At 36.1% G+C, this 21,797-nt stretch overlaps 1 protein-coding gene across 7 annotated transcripts in view; it reads right to left on the bottom strand.

Annotated features, from left to right (window-relative positions):
* Window positions 1-4,262: 4,262 nt before the first annotated feature.
* The window catches only part of LOC121322676 (histone deacetylase 4-like), a 243,626-nt gene continuing 226,091 nt past the window's right edge, over window positions 4,263-21,797 (bottom strand). For all 7 annotated transcript variants that reach the window (XM_041262871.1, XM_041262870.1, XM_041262872.1 and 4 more), the window contains 5 exons: window positions 21,476-21,594; window positions 18,805-18,938; window positions 8,132-8,216; window positions 7,769-7,910; window positions 4,263-6,301 (listed from right to left, as the gene is read on the bottom strand). In XM_041262871.1, coding sequence (XP_041118805.1) covers window positions 6,262-6,301; window positions 7,769-7,910; window positions 8,132-8,216; window positions 18,805-18,938; window positions 21,476-21,594 — 520 coding nt within the window. In that variant the 3' untranslated portion in view covers window positions 4,263-6,261. The remainder of the gene's footprint in view (window positions 6,302-7,768; window positions 7,911-8,131; window positions 8,217-18,804; window positions 18,939-21,475; window positions 21,595-21,797) is intronic.

Raw genomic sequence — 21,797 nt, 5'->3', positions numbered from 1 at the left:
AACATTATTCAGCAGGTTTCATTTGACTTTATGGGGATGTGTGTTGGAAAACAAACAGTGGATGTACTTAGAATTTTGTTGCCTTGTTAACTACGCTCACTTATTTCTATTTGAATCTATTAATGTGTTTGTGATGTCATATCTATGATTTACAGATTGAAAAAAGAAGCTGAAGCACAATACTATCAGTGATACTTTTTTATTTACACCACAAGAATAACATGTTGTCATAATGTGGTACAAAATACTGGACTCCTAATAAATTTCATATAGAAGTCGGTACTGTCAAAGAAAGACACCATTGGCCAGTTGAAGAAAAAATAAAATAAAACAAATTCTATAAATCCACCAGGCAACAAAAAGACCATGAAAAAAGGAAAATAACAAGCGAACACAATCAATGCTACCATCACTGGAACAAATGTTCATACTAGAACAAGCTTTTGTGCATATAAAATATAGAACAAAACCCTCTTCTTCCAATGGTGATGTTATTCTGAGTGTGTAACATGTGAAATTGTACATAAAGAAGCTACCCAATACTACATATCAGTATCTGGGTCTCAACTTTTTTTGTTTGTTTTTTTTGTTTTATATATATATATATATATATATATATATATATATATATATATATATATATATATATATATATAGTTTCTCATCCCTGTAAACTGGACAAAATAACAAAACAATGCATTTCCAAAATGGGAGCACACAAAAAGCTATACATTTGAATTACATTTTTTAAACAGTCGATATCAAAGATGAACACTGAAGCCAAGCATGGAATACATTTTGGCTTTGTGACAATGAAAAAAAAATTTAAACTCCACCTTTGTAATTTTCTTTTACTTTCTGCTTGTGTAAATTGTAGTTTTGAAACCACAGTGGTCACATAGTATATTACTGGCTGAGGTGGATTCATAGGTACATAATATATTAAGGTGACATACTCAGAACAGGTGTTCACAGACCTAACTGACACTGCTTGTTGCAAGTATAAATCTCTGAACCTCCATTTCCCCCCCTCAAAAAAACAAAACAAAGCACAGGTAGTCTAACATGATTCTTGTGTTTTATGTAGTTTACCAAAACATTATTTTTTTCTACACATATCCAATGAAATCTGTGGCACAAGTGCTGGATAACGTTTTTTTTTTCTTTTTTGTAAAATATTCAAAATGTTTACGTAGTTCAGTTTTTACAATTTTTTTTTTTTGAAGACACAAAGAGCAACTCTCGTTCTTGCTCTTTTCCTTGCCAACAAACGCTTTTTTTTTTTTTTTCAAAACGCTGTAAGTGCTTTTTAAATTGGTCTGTCAGTGCTACTACTGCTGTGCAAATATGTTACAAAGACATGCCACACAGAAATCATGCTAAACATTTAAGGTGAACAAAAAAAAAAAAGAGGCTACTGCTGATGAAAAAGGAATGGTCAAAAATAAAAAAAGAAAAAGGAATGTTTTTTTCATAACTTTATCAAAAGAATGCAGAGAACCAGCTTGAGGCTGGGTTACAGATCCCTTTAACTAAATAAGAAAACAAGCTGCTTAATTGAGTGCCCACTGAGTTATTGCAAAATCCCCCCCCCCAATACCTACAGTATAAAGTTGAAGTGAATTTGTGGTGTAGGTCTTAGATTCGGTCTTTGTAGTAGAAATATAAAAACAGCTGCCTGATGAGGTTGTTGCATTTTAGGGCTGTAAACAAAATTTGAAATCTAACTTTCTGGCAAGTTAAGACCAGCTGTGTTCAGTTAAAGTGGATAGTCACTGATCATTTTAAAACGTACACCTTAGCTGTAGCAGAATTAATTGGTTTTGCTTTATTGTGTGCCTATTGTAATTGCATCTGGTTTATATTGCAGTAAGGCAAAGGTTGCAGGTATGTGGCAAACCTGGGGACAAAAGTCTCGAGCTGCACTGAATTGTGTAAAATTACAGTAAGAATTATACCGCTGCAGTGCACAATGAATGTATTGCCTCTCAACTCTTACCAACTATAAAACTGCATTCAAAGCTTATTTTTTTCTTATCAATATTTTAATGGGTCCTTTCAGGTTAAGCTGAATGCACATTGTAAATTAGGCAGCTAACTGGTACCATTTTCCCAATGGAGATTAACCCTCCTAAGGTTTTAATCTTACAATGAGTTGCCAAACACGTTAACAGTTCTCTTTAGATTTTGCATGACACATCTGTAAATTAAAATGCTTTTAAAGATGTTATTGCAAGACCCGTATTCCTGAAATCTGTGGGCAAAATTGGGCCGACTAGAGCAGTGATGTGCCACAATGCCAGCTGACATGTTGTGTACTAGAATCTGTAGTAAGAGGGGAGCTAGAGTAATTGCAATCTGCTATTCTGTATTCACAAAATCTTCGGTGCCATTTCATATTTGAGGACCACTGTGCTACACAATGGTTAATGAAGCAATAGCATCTATTGTGATTGAGTTGCAATACCTCTATAATCCTGGTATAAGATCTGGCCTGGTTTGTACACTCACTGTGAGGAAGCCCAGATCGTTTTCAAGAGCAGACAAAATGGCAGCTGTAGTAATGGCTTGCTGTGAGTGATGCAGTTTGGGTTAGTACAATAGTTAGTGGAATGAAGTTAGGGCACTTGGAAATACTAACAGTTTGACGGTTTGATGATGATAAATGAAAATATTAATAAAAGGTGAGTCATTAAACTAACTCATAGGCTAAACTTATGAACTACTGTTAAAGGTAAAACTAAATAAACACTATCCTCCACATCACTGTCCGATTAAAATTCAGCCAAAACACTAGCCTGCTGTACCCCTCTGGCCATTATACCATCTCCTGTCGAATTTCTTGTTTGCTACCATGTTTAATCTCAAAGAGAATGACACTTCACAAACTCCAACAGAAACATGGGCTCTGAAGGACTGCAGTTAATCTAAGAATTCCCTCTGAACAACAAAGTTTGTTTAAAGCTGCCGTAGAAAGACAGGGATATGCCTTACACAGTACATGTCTCAGTTAATTGAAACTGGTGTTTATTAAAACTACCTAAAAAGTTGTGACATTTTACATCGAATGCAGATAACTGGCTGCACTGACAGTTAAGTGTCCCAAGCCAAATATGAGAGTACAAGGCCAGTTGTCTAGCAGGTAACAGTGCCTACTGCAGAAGCAATTATGTACCCACAATTTGTATTTGAAGATAATTTTAATGTATTTATTTATTTGTTGTAATGGACCAGCATCAAGTTTTTGTCACAGTGACTTTCAAGATTAAGGTGTGGTAGTTTAGAGGGTATCTATCACAGGAAAAGGGCCACTTTGTTTAAAAACAAACCCCACAACCAAAGGTTAGGACTGTGAATTAACACCCGCGGGGGGGGGGGGGGGGGGGTACTGAACATTTGCAGTAAAACGACGATACCAAAATATATTTATTTATATATATATATCTATAAAATAACAAGCAGCTAAGTGGTTCATAAAACAAAACAAAACAAAAAAAGAGGTCCACATTTCTAAAAAAAACAATCAGGATTTGTGGAAAAGTACATCATAAACAACTGACCGTGTTTAGTTCAAAACATTTCAAAATACAATAGTAGTGTATTTTACATTTGTGGAATAGAAATGGCAGAAAATGCTTTCCTAGCACATTACACGTCTAGTAAAATTCAACAAGGAGGCTCTAATTTCAAATCCAGGAATGCAAACTGTTTTCTTGCTGAATGAAAATAAGAATAAGAAATTGCATGCTACAACCCTTCTGACAGTTGTACAACACACTCTCTAAAGTACTTGCTGCCTACACAGCCTATTTTTATTTTGTGAAGAGCTTTTTTATTTTATTTTCATTTCAGTTGAAAATACTACCAGTGTTTAACTGTGAAGCTAATTTTTGCAGCCAAAAGCTGTATTTTCATGAGGGGAACAATTAAATACCCTAAATTAAAACCGAATAATTAACGCAATCTCCCTTAATCTGTTACAGCCTACAGCAGTGCCATGAAAAATACCAGAAAAAGTATCTCCACTAGCTTGAGTTAATGTGTGTAGAATATCACTTTGCAATACTATTTCTTTTAACAAGACAGCATTTTTATATAAATCTACTATGAACAGAACATATAGTAAATACACAACTGCTGGAATCATTATACAAAGTAGAAACAATCTCCCCCCTTTCCCCTCCCACAAGCACATTAAAATTCCGCTCGCTGAAAACTTGTGAGCAAAAACTGCGACCTGTTCTTTTAAGCCTGCAGAAATGCGTTCTCAACTGTACAGGAAGAAAACGAAAAGAAAAATAAGAAAAAGTAAGGAAAAAAGCATAGGTAAAAGCATCATACAACAAGATCAATGACATAAAAACACACATTACTGGTAAAAGGGAACTCTGAGAAGGGGGGAGGGGGACATAAAATCTGGAATTTTCACCCCCCAAAAATCTGTAAAACGCAGTAATAATAGACATACAGTTCCTTGCTTTTAAGTTTGAACATATTTCTAATAATAATATATATAAGAAAAACGATCATGATCAAACTCAATAGCCAATAAAAATATGATTTAAGGTAGTTGCCAAGTGGCTCAACATAAGTTGGGTTTTAAAAGTTGGCCTCAGGTTTCTTAAGATCCCTCGTAAAGCTGGGTTAGCTATCTCTGTACATGTGATTATAGACCGTATACACAGTTTAACTCGTGCATCTCATTTTCTGTGTATGGTCCTGTCACACTAAAATCCCAAACACCCTCACAGTGACCAGCAGTGCCATCAAGAAACACCCTGATTGACGCCAAGTGACGAATATATGCTCAGTACTGTAACATCGCTGTGAAATATGTCAAATTGAGGCAACCCATGAATAAGTAAAATATGTATCTATTACTTTTGATTGACCAGTAAAATAAGAATCTCTCACAAGACTGTTCTGGTCAAAGAAACTTCCAAACCTTTGGAAATACACTTAGAACTTTCCAGCAAATGGAATTTAAGTTGCAGTTTGTGTTTAACTAATCAAGGCTACATTCCAGCATCATTTACCCACCCTGACTATATCAATTTACAAAACACCTTGCATATGCAGTATACTGTGATGTTATAGGTTTGAAGGTCTGGCATATAAATATCGCTATGTACGCAGTACATTGTTTAAAAAATATTCCTATATACTTCGTTAATGTGTTCATAAAGGAAAAAGCCTTGCTTTATATGCTTGCAGTATTCATGGAATAAAGAGCTAGAAGAAAACCTTCATGCATTGGTTGTTTTTGTATTGTTCTTATTACTTTTTAAATGGCATTTTAATTTGCAAAAGACAAGTCACTCTTATACAGTACATGCTTAAAAAAAAGGAGTTGTTCAAGTTTCTATCTCTTAAATCTACACAGACCTATGCTAACTGTATTTTATAAAGTGTTTTTATTCCAACAATGTTTGCCCCTTAAATGGCAACTACCTTACAAATGATTATTTTATGTATGTATTGGTTTTAAAGGTAAAGGAAAAAAACAAAAAGTTCAGAAACGCAAGCTGTTGGCTACACCACTTTTCCTCGTAAACATGCTGAAGAGTTTAGTCCAACGGCGTGCTTTGGGTGTTCAAATCGTGTGTGTGTGTGAAAAAAAAGATGAAGAATCATTCTGTTACGTCACTTGTTTAAGGCATTGTACTTCTGAATTCATCATGAAATCCATCAGGTCAAAAAAAGGCACAAACTCTCATTCTTCAAATGCTTTCATCAAATTAGAGCCTGAAGCCCAGTCCCTCAGCTGCATCCTCTTTCTTGGAAAGTGTCTTATTTTTATTTTTTTTTAAACAATCACGGTAATGTCTTTTAGTTTATTTGTAAGAGATAAAAAATGTCTCCGAATAAGATCCTAAAAAAGAAAACCACAAGTAGTAACAGTCATTCTGCCTTGAACGTTGAACCAAAGGTAAAGTTATAAGCTCCAGCTTTCACATCTACATATATATCTCTATTGTTGTGTTTTTTTTTTTTTTTTTTTTGCCCATATACTCTGCCCAATGCGGCGGCTGGCTGCCCCTTTATTTCAGAACGTACTACAGAATGAATGTGTTGCTTTCTAGAATAATAGATTGTTTTCTTCCATCCATTCACAGCTCCTACACTCGTTTTGTTGCCGGATCCTGGATGAAACACCATAAGAGGATGTTGGCGTAACGAGGGGAAAAAATAAAATGGACTTCCTTGCAAGAGACGCAAGAGACTCTGGATCAGGAACGCAAGGAAAGGCTCTGTCTGCTGTTACAGGGGTGGCTCCTCCTCCATTGGCTCATCTTCTAACCTGAACAGGTAGGGAGAAATAAAACTGATTTGTATAAGAGAGTTTGTGAACGAGAGGCCATTCGGCCCATCTAAGCTCATCTGCTTCCTATTAGCCGATTGATCTCAAAGGTTTGTCAAGTTGGGTCTTAAATAATCCAAGTGATTCAGCATCAACAACATTAGGTAACTCATTCCATACCCTCACCACACTATGTGTGAAGACATGTCTCCTTCCCTCTGTAATAAGTCTGTCTCCAATTAATTTTCAATAGTGTCCTCTGTAATAGTTTCTGTGCTAAAGGTGTTGGTTCAAATTAACTATGCCAACTCCTTTTTAAGATTTTAAAGACTTCAATCATGTCTCCCCTAATTCAGTTCTGTCAGAAAATCTTTGTAGCTTATTACTTTAAGCCTTAGGATTAGTCCAGTTGCTCTTCATTGGATTCTCTCCAGGGCCACAATGTCCCTTTGGTACTATGGTGACCAAAATTGGACACAATTGCTTTCCTAAATAAGTAACTTCAAATTCAATTTTCTTCCTAATTTTTTTTTTTCTGTCCCCATTTTTAAGTTCAGATATATGTACAGGACATTCTCTGTTCTCCAACCAGTCCCCTTGGTAACCTGTGTGCTGTGCTTTTCTGCCCTGCTGTTCGAGTACATGTGCTGTTCAGCCCTTAATCTCTGGTATTTACAGAACAGTGTAGTGCTATGTGTTATTTCATGGTAACAGGGTTGTATTGTAGCTTTTTCTTGATTGGGAAGTCACACTTTTATTTAGATTACCCGAACGCCTCCTGGTCCCTGATAATATAGGTTTTACTGCAACAGGATCAAAGTTTCCTTTATGTGTTTAGATGTTCAGATGTCCACTTAATGGTTTTCACTTTCTATTGAATTAGCAGCAGTACAGCTACCAAATCAAACACCAGTAACCTGAAACATTCATACTCTTTGCAGTACTGTATTAGTTTTTTGGAATAATATATCAATTTGGACTCAATCCAATATTCTCTCAAGCTCTCGATCATTCACTAGTCCAAAGTGGACTTTGTGGTTCCTCGAATACAGGGTTTCCTTCACACCATCAGTTAGGCATTATTGTTAATTCAGGTGTGAAATGTCTTTAAGCAAAGAGGAGCGCATTCAGATCATTATGATCTGTGGTGCAGACAGTCAACAGGGTGTAAGTGCCCCATTTAACAGGGAACATCCAAATGGACATGATATATAGTATTACCTATGATTTCAGTGCCATAGATGAGGAATCTTTACATGGCACATTGTTTCACCCTGTGCCAATGCCAGTCAACAATGTGCTTAAAAACAATGACAATACAATATTAAAAACCAGCTTAGTGAAAAAGCTCTGAGCACAGTAGTGTAATATCGCCACTGTAATGTTGCCACATCAGGGGAAAACAAGTTCTATGAGTGTAAAATACGGCAGGGTGATGACGAAATGGAAGAGGGAAAAGTCACCCACCTTTTCTCCATGCTTTTGACTCCCACCGACAGGGAGGCCATGGCTATGACTGTCTCTGCTTCTTCTGTCTCGCGCTTCTGAGCTTCGACGAGAGAGTAGTCCACAGTGGAGGCATGGCGCTGGAGAGAGCGCCAGTACTTACCTAATGGGATAAACAGACACTCTTGTACAACATGGCATCTCGCTTTTACGCAACTGCCAAATGCGCTGTTGAAGGGCAGGCTATCAACATAGACCTGAACAATTAATAATCATCATCAATGTTATTGGAATATAATATGCATTCTTGAGGTCTGCTTACTGCACTGGTTTAGTCTTTTGTGTATGCCTGGGATTTCATGATGTGCATCGGTAGTTACTTACCATGAATCTCAATGACCTTTTCCATGGATTGTACAGCATTTGGGTTTGGCCTTTGCTGCAAAACCTCTTGTGGAATGGGACTGAGCTGTAATCAAATCAAATGAGAAAAATAAAGCCTATTCTTCCAATTTGTCCAGCACTATTATACAGTACCATTACATTTCATGTTTTTGGATTCTTTATTTCCAAATGCTTTACATGGAACTGTGAAGTGTACCTTATAATACTGTCTCAGTTATTTAAAAATGACCGTTTGCAAGCTTCAGATTACAAGCCCTATTAAACCTTCAGTCATTTTAAATACACCTTTTTTGATGGATTAAAAAAATATTGATTATTATTAATCTAGCAGACAACTTCATCCAAGGTGTCTTAGAGACTTGGGTGTGTGAACTACGCATCAGCTGCAAAGTCACTTAAAACAATGTCTCACTTAGGTTTTATTTTATTTGAATTATTATTTTTTTTAAATTTCCGATTTTGAAGGTTGTTTTTTGGTATTTATTTACTTGAAGTAAATGGACCACTTCCAGTAGTTGGTAGTTTAACTTTTTTAAATTGTACTTGAAGGTTCTGTAATTACAGCTGTATTAATTAATTATTGATCACCATTTTGTATATTTTACAAGCTTCAATTAAACATGAATTATTAAATAATCTCCCCAATATCATTTTGGAGCGTCGCACCTCACCTATGTGTATTACACTTGCGCATGTGCTAGTATAGTAATATACATGTTTCAGTTATATTTGAAGACTTTGGAAATGAGTTAACACATTTCTTTGCTTCTTGCTTTTGAAAAATAGCGATCTCAATGCATTGACCTGTCTAATATCAGATAAGGAAGCTGGATGTTGATTGCAATTCTGTACTGTAATTGTTTGCTTACTGACTGTACCATAATACAGCTGGAAGGGGGTTGTTTACCTTGAAACATGATACTTCAGTTCTAGTATGACTACTGTTTCAGCCACATACTTACTTAAAAGACTGACAACTCAATTGCCAGCTTTGGTTATAATCCAGGCACTTTGTTTTAGGTTTGTATTGTATGTAGAATTTCCTGGAAATTCAGATACAGTATATCTGCATTATTAAAAAACAAACAAAAAAAAAAAAAAAAAACACTACCAGTCAGTGTAATTTCCCAGGTGTAAAACTGGGGGTGTGGGTGCAGATGCAGCTAACTTTGATTCTTTTGGCAGTGAATACTAATAGCTGTCTCGTGACCATATAAAGCTGGTGAACCTGTATCAGCACTAAAGTATGTTTAAAAAAAAAAAAAAAAAAAAAAAAAAAAAAAAAAAAAAAAAAAAAAAAAGCCTCTATTGCACTGAAACAAATTTATCATTTACATAAAATATAATGCATAAATCACCACTTTTTAAAATGCTTAATTGGGTCAAACTGATTTTAGCTTGTTAATAACTGAAAACAAAGTACTTATTGAAAACAAAGTATTGATATTTCATAAAGTAATCTCATTCTCTCTCTCTCTCTCTCTCTCTCTCTCTCTCTCTCTCTCTCTCTCTCTCTCTCTCTCTCTCTCTATATATATATATATATATATATATATATATATAATTTTCAATCAGTTTCTTTAGCTGATAAATGTGTTTCAAAATGAGAATGAAAACTTTCATTTGGAATGCACCAAATACTGTATTTAAAACGTAAGATATCAGGTGATTAGATTTCCTTCTGTCTATGTGTTTTCCCCCCATATATAAAGAAAAAGTGACTTAGCCAAACATTTCATTGTGAAAACATTCAAAGGAAAAGTATGCATCCCCCATAAAAAAAACAAAAGCCTACACCAGAAACACTACACCACACAACTTAATGTGCCAAAACAGGAAAATAAAACTAAGCTAGGGTGTCTTTAGCAAAAGCTGGAAGTTCTATTTTAATTAAAACAAATAAGAAGTGAAACAGGGAGGGGATTGAGACTCTTGCTGCAGTGTGGAGCGAGGCATACTATAATCCTTCTGTGGCACGATAGAAACCTAAATCAAACCACTGCTGCCATCAGCCCTGATCTATCTCCCCTTTTATTAAATAAAATACTAAACTCAAAGAGACAACCCTTTACTTTGAATTTCCACTTTATTAGTTCTGAGTGTGGGAAGACATTAAGAGGACTATGCCATTGTCTGCTCAAAGCTGCAGGGCTGGAGAATGCAAATCAAGAACAAATGGGCTTCTGTGGCCGTTGTTTATTTTGTTTGAAATAAGACGGGGGCTTCGGGAGTGGGAAGTGAATGGTACACACATGTCAGGTTCTTCAAGGAGGTCAGGATATAGTCAGAAGCGGCAGCAGTGGCACTCTCAAATTTGGGTACCAAAACAAAAAGTTTGTTTTGAAGGATATGAGACTCCAGTTTCATCACTGATTCCCCACCAGTTCTGTTTGGAACATTCTTGATTCTTTCCCTCTCCCTGAAGGAAGCAGTCAACAGCATTCGAATATCACATTTCCAAACACTCCACCATTTGACAAGAGGCACTGTAATCCAGAATAAAACACATGATTTATTCACTGTGCTCGTTTGCCAATGCAAACCAAAAACCTGCCTCAAGAATTAAAATTGGGCTCTTGAATGGCGCATCTAGCAAAGGCGCTCCATGCAGATGTGCCCTATAGTCTGGGGATCACAGGTTCGAGTCCAGGCTATGTCACAGCCGACCGTGACCGGGAGTTCCTAGGGGGCAGCGCACAATTGGCCAATTGGCCCAGTTAGGGAGGGCTTAGGTCGGCAGGGGAATCCACGGCTCACCGTGCATCAGCGACCCCTGTGGCCGATAGGGTGCCTGTGGTTCAGCAGTGGAGCCACCAGATCTGTGTTGTCCCCAGGCACTATAGGTTTTGTGGCCTTGCTGTGGATCTGCAGTGCGAAAAATGAGGACACGTGCTCCAGCCTACGTTCTCCAAGTCGGCGGAGGGCGGCGGGCAGCGGGCGGCGAGGGGGGTTGCAAGCGGTGAGCCAAGGATACAGATAATAATTGGGGAGAAAAACGGGGTAAAAAATTGGAGACAACTAAAATTTATATAAAAATAAATAAATAAATAAAAATAAATACATTGATCTAGTAATAAAACAGTAAGTGTAGGTCAAAGTAGAACCCATATGTAAGTACAGACATATGACTATATGGATCATCACGATCTTGCAATTAAAACATTTAGCTACCTTTTACTGTAGCTGAAGAAAACATGTGTTTTCTCCCCATTTTTATTCCAGTCCGGCCTGTTTACAGAAGTACGGTTCAAACAGTATGCTAAATTCACTCGCTAATTTGAGCACTGATTGTCTGATTTTAATAGCTCAGTGTGTCTGCTTAGGTGGTCAGACACACACAGCTCCAGGGTTTGGGGGGGATGGACACAGACTGACAAACCCCATCTCAGGAGCTCAGATGCAGGCACGTTTATAGTGGAGCGGTTCTAACAGCTTTTAAATATATCCCGCACAAAATCTGGTAGATTTTTTTCATGTTCTTGCTTGAAATGAGCCATGACTGACTGGAATCTTGCACTGACGAACAGGACTAAAGGTGGTGAATAATTCTGATTGACAGCTCTGGCACATGCCTGTAAACTTTAATGATGCAAGTCCACATCTAGCTGGCGGACTGTTGTGAGACACAAGGCTGTAACTAACATTTACCGTGGCTGTTTATTTGACTTTTAGTAATTTTAAAAAAACAAACAAAACAAACAAAAAAAACAGGTTCATCCATCGTTATTAGTGGTCATAGTAATAACCATTTTTAAAATACATATATATATATATATTTTTCCCAACGTATTCCTCGAAAGTACAAAGACCATTTTGTTTTTCAAGGAAAAAAGTATATAATTTTATAAAAATTTAAAAAGGTTTTTTTTTTTTAAAAAAAAAGGGGAAACCTTCCTGCTTTTAAAGTATCAATGTCAAATGATTCATTAACAAGTCTATGTATGCCAACCTTCAATGTGTATGATTGCTTTTTTGGCTTCAGACTGATAAGTGTTAACATTATTAGTTGCTACCTGGTTGTCTCTAAGCTAATGATGGGAAGCAGCTAACTAAGAAAGCTATCGTTACCTGTTTATTTATATTGCTTGCCGAAGCCAATTTCTTTGACCTTTATCTACGTCAGCCCTAAAGCAGCTGTCTTAGTGATCCTGTGTCTGAACTCAATTAGTCTCACTTCACAGACAGGCAGTCTGAAATCAACCCTGACCCCACTTCCCAGCACCCCCTCTGACACCGGCTGCTACGTTCTTCCTAAATGCTTTGGACTCTAATTGCTCCGTGTTGATTGTTTTGATTATCAGAAAGTTTTAAAAAGGAAAGGGATTCCGAAAACATTCCTCTCAGTCCCTACCTAAATAACCTTTCCTAGACAAAGAAGTATTTCATAAAGAGGTGACCACTTTACAGGAGCCATTTGTCAGTGTCCTTTACTGTCAACTTGGTTACAGAGTGAACATGCCTCCATTGTTATTTTAAAGCAGAGTTTTTGTCTCCAACAAAATAAGTATTTGGAGCTTGTATTTCCGGGTTACTGATATAACAAAGCCCACCTTGGTTTCATACGGACTCTCCTGTACCCCTTAATCAAAACAACACTGTTCTTAAAAGGAAACCCAATAATCTCTGTAGGGAGTTGTATTTAAGCCACATTAGAGGAAATACTACAATCTGAAACAACTGAGTTGAGCTATTTTATTTATCCGAATAATTAGAAGAATATAAGAATAATACATTTGTATTTATTAAATAATTGTAGTGCATTTTATATACAATTTCCAGTTGGGTCATATCAGTACGATAAGGCTGATCTTAGTTTGCATATAAGAAAGATGCATGATGTGAATGTAGCTTTGTTATTTTTAATTATTTTCCAGTATAATTCTGAAGTACAATTTATCTCTGCTTTTATTTAAGTTAAATGTCTTGTGTTGGGTGTCTCTTATTGTAGACAACTAAAGTAGTACTGTAAAAATCGCTGTATAGGTCGCACTGGTGTAAAAGTCACCCCTCCCCCAGGAAATTAAAATATTAGAAAAACACTTTTTTTCCTTCCTACATGCTCAACACTGATAAGTAAAGAAAAAATACACAGGTTTAGTTTTGAAATAACCCTTGTTTGCAACACTTAATTCCCTTTAATAATCTTAGTGTTGTTTTTAGTTAAATTGCTTTAATAGAAAATTCTGTTTTTCAAAATTTCACAATAATTGGTTCAAGTCAATTTAAGCACAATGTCAAAATACATCAAAATAGATATAACTACTAATCTGCAAATTCCAGTAGTAAACCACTGTCAAGTAGCACCTGAATGGATTTAAAAAGTAACACTTAACAGTGCACCAGTAAGTAAAGTCAAGTTGTACATCATACATCACATCTGTATTAACCTATTTTATTTTAGCTTATCAAGTACCCAAACACTTCAAGAACTATCTTTGCATTACTGAAATTTCTATTCAAAACTATACTTGGACAATATAGTTCCAGCTGCATTGGCTTTTACAAATGTGCTTTATTAATTACAATTTTAAAGAAAAGTATTAGTGTTGCTTGCATCAATTTAAAAAAAAAAAAAACCTAACTAAATAGTGCACAATTTAATCCCAAGTTAACAAAACATCTTAGTGTTGCATACGGTGCAGTACAATTGCATTAGACTTCCAGCTGTACAACTAATACACTCATTTTGTTTTCTCAATCGGAACCATAACCACACATACTTTGTAAGTGTATCACTGCATTGCACTGACATGAAGAACAAGTTACAGTATGTATTAACATCAATTCAAACTAAATGTTCTCTGCACTGGGCCATAAACACTTTCCTCCTATTAGCTCATTTTTCTTTTGCCATATTTTTAAATTTGTCTTTGTTTTGTGTCCAGTCACATACTGTTTCTTCAGCATTGTGACTGCCATGCTTTTTGGCAAAGCCAACAAGGTGCAATTTCAAACCTGCTATGTAGCTTTTTCATTTTTTGTCCGACTATCCTACTTTATCCTGTCTCAAAGACACCTGCATTATAATATTTCACTGCAGTGCAGTTACAGCGAATGCAAGTTTACTCAGCTTTTTGACCAACAGCTGTATGCTACGGATCCCAGGGGCGGGTTCAGTCTGAATGTTGACAAATCAGTGGCTCAGGAGAGTGGGAATAAGGAAATTCATAGAGATGGACAGCTATTGTGTTAACAGTGAAGCAGTATAGCTGTGACGTGTTCATATTCCGAAGATTAACAACTATATTTTTCCTCCACTATCTCCGTGTACATGCGCCTGGGTCGAAAGGTGTTCAGTCAAATGACTGAAAGCTTGCGTTTAACATTCAGAATGACTAATGGTACTGAGATAACTAATTCAAACTTGTAATTAGAACAGTGGTTTTGTGTTTTAACTAGCAACTTGACCATAGATCCTGGAAAAAGTAATCAGGTTGTCGACAGTTAAGTTTGTGTGAGCTATAACCATGGCTGTAGTAATCCCATTGGTATAATATTGTTTGTGGCACTGGTACAGTAGTTTAATAGACACACTGGCGCATACATTGTAAACTATGCATCTTCCTTCTGTAGATGGCCCTTTTTTATTCCTTCGCAGTCCTGTGTGCATTGCACTTAAGCAAAAAACAAACAAACAAAAACCGTCCATAAATAACATTTTACAAAAAAAAAAAATTCTCCAAAGTGGTTAACGTTATTGTTTACTATTCAAACGAGAACAGTTTTAATCAGCCTATCAGTGCGTCTGTACTGCTTCTCTGTGACCTGTACTGTGCAGTAGGGGGTGGGACAAAAGTTGGTGCTGCATTGTTTTCATTTAGGTTGCCAAAATCTAGTTTTCAGCATTGGAGGTAAAATAGTAGAATTTTTTTTACTTTACAGCTGTGCTTTAGTTTTTACGGAAGCATCCTAGTGCCAATTAAATAAAGTTATTTTTAAAAAAAGTAGTTAGTGACCCTTGGTCAGAGACCCACATTTGCTTACTATAGCACCCTAACTAGTTCTGGAGACAGATGGCATCTAAGCACTAAAAAAGCCCTACATAAGCGATATACATAATGTTATGCCATCAAGGTAGTTCTGGTTGCTTAAAACTTGAGAAACGTACCTATACATTATGTTTACAACAAGCATTGCGATCTCTAGCACTGAATAACTTACTGAATATTTCTTACTGGATTTCATTTTGGAATCTATCTTGCATTTATTCAAATCCAGCAATCGCACTGTTCCCGATTACACCATGTTGCTAAGCAGATGCGGAGCTTGATCAAAGGAAAGCAATTCTGACATCAGCTGTTAAATATACAGGTTTAAACATGAGCATTCATAGAGTGCTGTGGTTATTTACTGTTCTATATGAAAGTCATGGAGTCCTCTTTTATATTGAAAGGGACGCATGTTCATGATTGTAGACCAAGCCAAAAGCACAGAGCGGCAGCTGGGCTTCCACATGAGTGTGTGGCGATTCCTCCAGCTCACTCTCTCTCTCTCTCACTCCTTGCCTCTCTCTCTGTTTCATCAAAGGCTACAGGACAGAGACATTTCAATACATTCCAGCTTTATTACATTACAGATTGAGTGAAAGGTCCTGATAAAACATTCCAACTTCCTACTTTTTGATGTTAATTAAGAACGTTTTATCTCTGCTGTCTGCCTTTTTACTCTTAACATATGCAGATGGAGCCATCAAACAAATGAGTGCCATTTGACCTGCACTGTAAAGTGTGACATACATACAGACTCCACAATAGCATAATTTCCCCTGCTTTCCCATGGTGAATGAGGTTGGGACTACAACATCTTCATGCTGGCCCACATTTGGTGACCCTTGGTCAGAGGCCCACATTTTCTTACTGTAGCACCATAACTAGTTCCGAAGATGGATGGGATGCAAACCTGACTCTACAGAATACCATACCAAGTTGGATCATAATTGGAGTAACGGTTCAGAAAACATAGCTAACAGTCACATGTGAAATCTCAAACCTGTTGTCACTGTTCATTTGGCTATAAACACATGCCTGCTTGAGTTAGACCAACTCGATTTCCGAAAAAGAAAACAGTTTAGTGTTTGTTTATTTTTGGTCTCAACCAATACTTCCAGGCATGCATCATTTCTGCGATGACCCAAGGCTGAGACCACCAGTTAAGCTCACATTAAGATGCCCCTGCGTTGATGTTAGATGGAGATGACTCATGGTCACGCTGACCCGGACTGCATATAAAGATTGAAGCTACTTCCATTAAGGCAGCTGTCGTGGGGAAAAAATACATTTTAAATATACTTTTTGTTTATTTTTTGTTTGGATTTCAAGTCAAACTGGAATATTGCCATTGCATTTTCAAGGAATTGCATGTAGATGCCTTTCTTTGATAATAGCAACAGGCAGCGAATGGGAACTTTATGTCCCTTGTGTTTAAACTGATTTGACTAAGCTGGCTGTCAAGATGTAGGCATGATGGTGAAGCTGAATACATTTTTTTTTTATTTTTTTTATTACTATTGGCAAAGAAAAACGATTTGATCGCTCCATGCTGATCCATCAATGCTGCACCTCACTATAGGAAAAGCAGCAAAGGAAAGGCGAGCCAATGCATGAAGTTTCTGGGAGTGTAAGAGTTTTTTTTTTTTTTTTTTAAATACATGTGTCATAGTATAATATATCAGTGATGTTAATACGTATTGGGTAAGATATACTGGAACTGAATGGTTAGCTCTGTGTACTTAAAACGTGTTTGTAAACAAAATTCCGCAGCCTTGCCGTCATGTTAAGCAATGTTAATAATACTAATCTGAAAATCTTACAATACTTTAAAACTTGGAGCAACTGGAATCTCCTATTGCAATCTGTACTGGACAGCACAGCGAAAATGTAACGCATGGCACAACATCAAAGCTGCATTGTACCACAATCATGTTCAATTTCACACTAAAATTTGATTTATTGGTGAGTTTTCTACATTCTTCTATAACTTAGCCTTTGTTACTTCAGCTTACATGTTTGTTTTTATTTCCTTGGTAGTATAAGCTGCAGGCACCCAGGCTTCACCTCTGTTTAGCTCAAGTAAGCAAAACACCAGAGATAATATTTTACAAGAAAGACCCGTGAAAAGCTTCTTCCACATGGTGATAAGTAGAGCCCTGAGAAATCCTTTTTATTTTATATAATTTTTCACAAATTTAGTTTTATTAAAGATAGACATTAATAAAACAACTCAAACACATGTATATCAATAACAGTATAGTAATCATCTTTAAAAATGTAATTCTGTGTTTGCTTTTTTGTTTTATTTTATATTTGCATTTCATTTTATTTATTGCTATTTTCGTATTGCAAAAAACACAGGCTCTAGTGATAAGTTTATCAGAGGGTCTTAGAAATATGTAAATACTATACAGGGATTTTTTTTGGTTTTCTCAGTGGTTAACTATATTTTTATAATGATTTTGTTGAACTTCATAGTATTCTGTTTTATTTGTTCTGCATTTCAATAATATGTACTTGTGAAAGTACATCTATATATACATTATATTTGTACTTCTACTACTTTTCAATGCATTAAACTCCTCTTCTGAATGTGTATATACCACATGGCCTGCCTGCTGAGATGCATTAATCCCAGTTGATGGTGTAGGCAACCAGACCTACGAGCAGCGCTTTGGGTCCTTTTATATCTTCAGCCAACACAATGTCCCAGAGTGCACCAGAGAGGCCTCAACTTAACATTTCTATTATTTTTCAATTGGCACATGAAGTATTCCAAAACATAAATAAATAAAAAAAGGCGTGGCTTGCTTTACTGTAGTGAAGGGATATCCTATTTGCTAGACGTGAGGTGGTCTAGTACTTTCACCAGGGACCAGTAATTCACCTTAATCCAGGTCTATTTGTAAATTAGTTTTCATAGGTTTACTCCTCTGCTAATATTATTAATTTAATAAACTTGTAGAGACAATCTGGTCTCAAAGAGCCACAGGAAACTAACCACTCAATAGCTTGTGCTAGGAATTTCCTTAGCAAGTTTCGTTTGAATTGAGACTCACCAGGTATATGTTAAAATGCAATTATGACTTGCAGACAGTTGGACAAAAGGAGTGAAAGCTTCTATTTACCCTCATATTCGTATATGGTCAAAGAAGGTGCCCAGCAGATTCCATCACCACTGGATAAGTGGTTTAGTAAATACATGCAAGACTGAAGTATGACATGCTGTATGTACTGACCTGCACCCCCACAATAGACCCCTGTACAGAATTTTCTCAAGGGAGTGCTCAAAACATTCACTGTATTTTATAGTGTCAGAGTCTCTGGAAACACAATGGCTTTCATTGAGCATTATAAATTAAAAAAAAAAAAAAAAAAAAAAAAAAAAAAAACACTAACATGCCACCTTATAACTACTTTAGCTGTAACTATCACATGTACTTTTTTTTAAAATAGAACAGTTATTTAACTCATAAGGATAGTACTTATTAAATACAAAATGATCATGAACACTGAACAAAGTTAACCTGTTTTTAAAATCTACCTCACAGTGGGAAAACTGCCCTGATATGGAGCTTAGATATCAGTAACAGGTGCTGTGTTTGTGATGTATTTGTCAAATATTCAAACACAGTATCTCTTTTTTCTTTTTTTTTCTCTTACCTCGTTTCCCAGTAAAGCAGAAACACATGTTTCGGATGCATCACAAATGGCGGTGAGGTCGTGACCCCCTTCCAAAGCCAGCACCACGCGGCCCCCAGCCAATCCCATCAGCTGCTTTGTCAGGTAGCCAAAACCTGCCACAGGAAACAGGAAATGCAATAAAGGTCAAAGTTTGGTGGGTGACTTTGGCTCTTGGATTGTGATCAAAGGGTAGAGGGAGAAAAAAGGTATTACATCATACTTTTCTCTTTATAAAAAAAAGACACTTGGGATTTGCTTGGACTAAACACTTAATACAAGCCAGGTTCAATGGTAATAAATGCAGCTTAGTAGTTTGGTTTCAGCCTCCTTTTGATCTTTCCTTTAATATATGCTTTTTTTTTTCTGGAAATCTCAGATACTCAAAAAAATGTATGTTCTACTGGCACGCTAGAGTCAGAAAGGGGCTCCAAGTAAAACAAGATCTAAAAAAGAAAAAAATATATATATTGAAAGGAATAATCATTGACACGTTATTACAGTTCTATGTTTAACACTGTAGTTTGGCACTGAGCCCTACTGAATTCTTCTGCATTAGTGGTTATGGAATAGTCCTACAAAACCAAAGGTGAGAACATATGTGTAATGTTGGTTTTAACTGAAGCGTTTTGAAGTCATTACTTTTGAGTTACCTCCTGATAGGAAAAGTAAGTTAGTTTAGGGAAAATATTCCAATTCCTGTGTTCTTGTTCAGCAAGTGCAATAATGTTACTGTACCATGGCACAAAAAATATGTTAACAGTTTAATTATATGTGGTATATTGACAGAATTTAGGTTGAAACATAATTTATATATATGTGTGTGTTTTTAAGTAAACACTTACTCTGCTATTGTACTGTGATGTGCTACACAGGTTTAAATATTCTATTACAGAATATAACGTAGCCATATTTCATAGTTATCTCATTTGCTAATAGGTTAACTGGCCCAGGTTTCCCTTACCAGGCCACAGGTCCAAACACAGATGCCTATCAATCAAACCCTTTTAGGTCAACCAGGAGGACATTACATGACAGACATGCCATGTTTGTTCTTTTATTCAACAAAATAAAAGTTGCTGAACTCTTTATCTGCTAAGTTCAACCAAAGATCGTCTTTGCTATAAGGAATTGCTGTTGACAATAGCACTCCTTGGTCCACTGTGGCTTCCTGCAAAGCAGTGAATGAAGATAACCGTGTGGATTATAATCAATTCTGATTCAATGGAGAAGACTCGGTTTCTTTTCTACCTTGGAACAGTCTACATGTCTGCAGGAAATTGTTACGGAGCAAAGAAAGGCCGTTTGAAATGGAGGTTTAATAAGAGATTTATTTTGTTGGGTTTTACTATATATGGTGGAGTGTGCTGGTAATTAGATGATTGTTTAATAAAGCAGGCTTGCTTTATTTCTTTGCATAATATTTATGTTGTGTAATTTATTACGATCTTTTGGTGCTGACTATTAATTTTGTTTTTTCTTACAATCTCTGGTTAGTTACAAATGTATTATTTTTCAGCACTATATAATTGTTTTCTCTCTCTCTCTCTCTCTCTCTCTCTCTATATATATATATATATATATATATATATATATATATATATATATATATATATATATATATATTATATATTAGCATATATATAATATATATAATACCTTTACGTCAAATGGCAAAAAACTACAAATATGGAAAACTACAAAGCGGTATGTAATTTAATATGTTAACAGAACACTATTCAGGTTTCATTCAACTTAATGGAATAAAATGTGTTAATTAGAATGATGCAACACTGGTGGCCATAGCTATACAGCTGTGTTGCTGGCTATAAAATGGACAGATTTATGTCCATTTCAATGGGATACAGTATGGGTTGCCCGACATCTCTTTTACTGCACTTGAAAATAAATATACCTTGTATAATAGCCAACTTTAGTGTCTCACTGCAGAGCTGCAAATGTTTTTTTTTCAATAAATACTTTCTAATGATTGCCATGCATTTAATAAACACTTGATAAATATCCAACAAAGAATAGTACGGTGGGGCTCAACATTTATATAAGTGTTCCGAAAGAACAATTAAATGTCTTCTTCATTTGCTGCATTTTCAGTATAAGAATACTGTATGTAAGGTGAAAGTGAAAGATGTTATGTCTAATGTATTTGATTGGTGTAGTAAGTACTCTATACATCAATAAGCTGAATGTGTAAATTTGATTAACTGTGATGGTTGTTTCCATCGTAGGTGATTTCAGAAGTGAACTTGTCTATTTGCCACATTCTTATTATTTCTTACTGAGGCCATCTTGTGCAATGTTTCTAATTTTAAGGTAATTTGTACTACCTTTTAAACTTCAGCCTTCAGTATGTCGTTTATAAATACGAGAGGTGATATTGTTTAAAGATGGCATTCAGATTGACAAATAGGTGCAAAGTTGGAAAAAATGAGTTTAAAATTATCAAAATGGACAAGCGGGTCTACAAAGGATTCGTTACGCACCGTAACAGACAAACGCTTTTCTGAAAATATATTATCCAGTGAAGGTAACTTCCCTAGTAAATATTTCCTCTCCTCTTACAGACCCTTGTGCTTTGCTGCATAATGTAATGTATGACGGTTAATAACGCTGAATGTGTTACACGGGTACTTACACTTTGCAGTGACGTTGTATCCTCCGAGTGGAGACGGATGCCCCTCGACCGCATCGAATCCTGAAGAAACCAGCACCACGTCGGGAGCAAACTCGTTTGCAATGGGCATTACCACAGTTCTGCAATAAGCAACAGCAAGCATGAAAACTGGCGCTTACCTGGTGTATTCAATGAAGAATCCTTTCCACTACATTTACATTTAGTTCACAGTTAAACAAGATTGTGTGAACCTGCTCCTGGATCACTCTGGCTGGTCTGTTTACATTGCTCATGCTGAAGCACATGGCAATCTCTTTAAACCTATATTTTCCTAACCTTATTT

The sequence above is a fragment of the Polyodon spathula genome, chromosome 11, assembly GCF_017654505.1.
Source record: "Polyodon spathula isolate WHYD16114869_AA chromosome 11, ASM1765450v1, whole genome shotgun sequence".
Classification (NCBI taxonomy): Eukaryota; Metazoa; Chordata; class Actinopteri; order Acipenseriformes; family Polyodontidae; genus Polyodon; species Polyodon spathula.
Note: the sequence above shows the minus strand (reverse complement) of the source record. Positions and strands in the feature narration are given on the sequence as shown.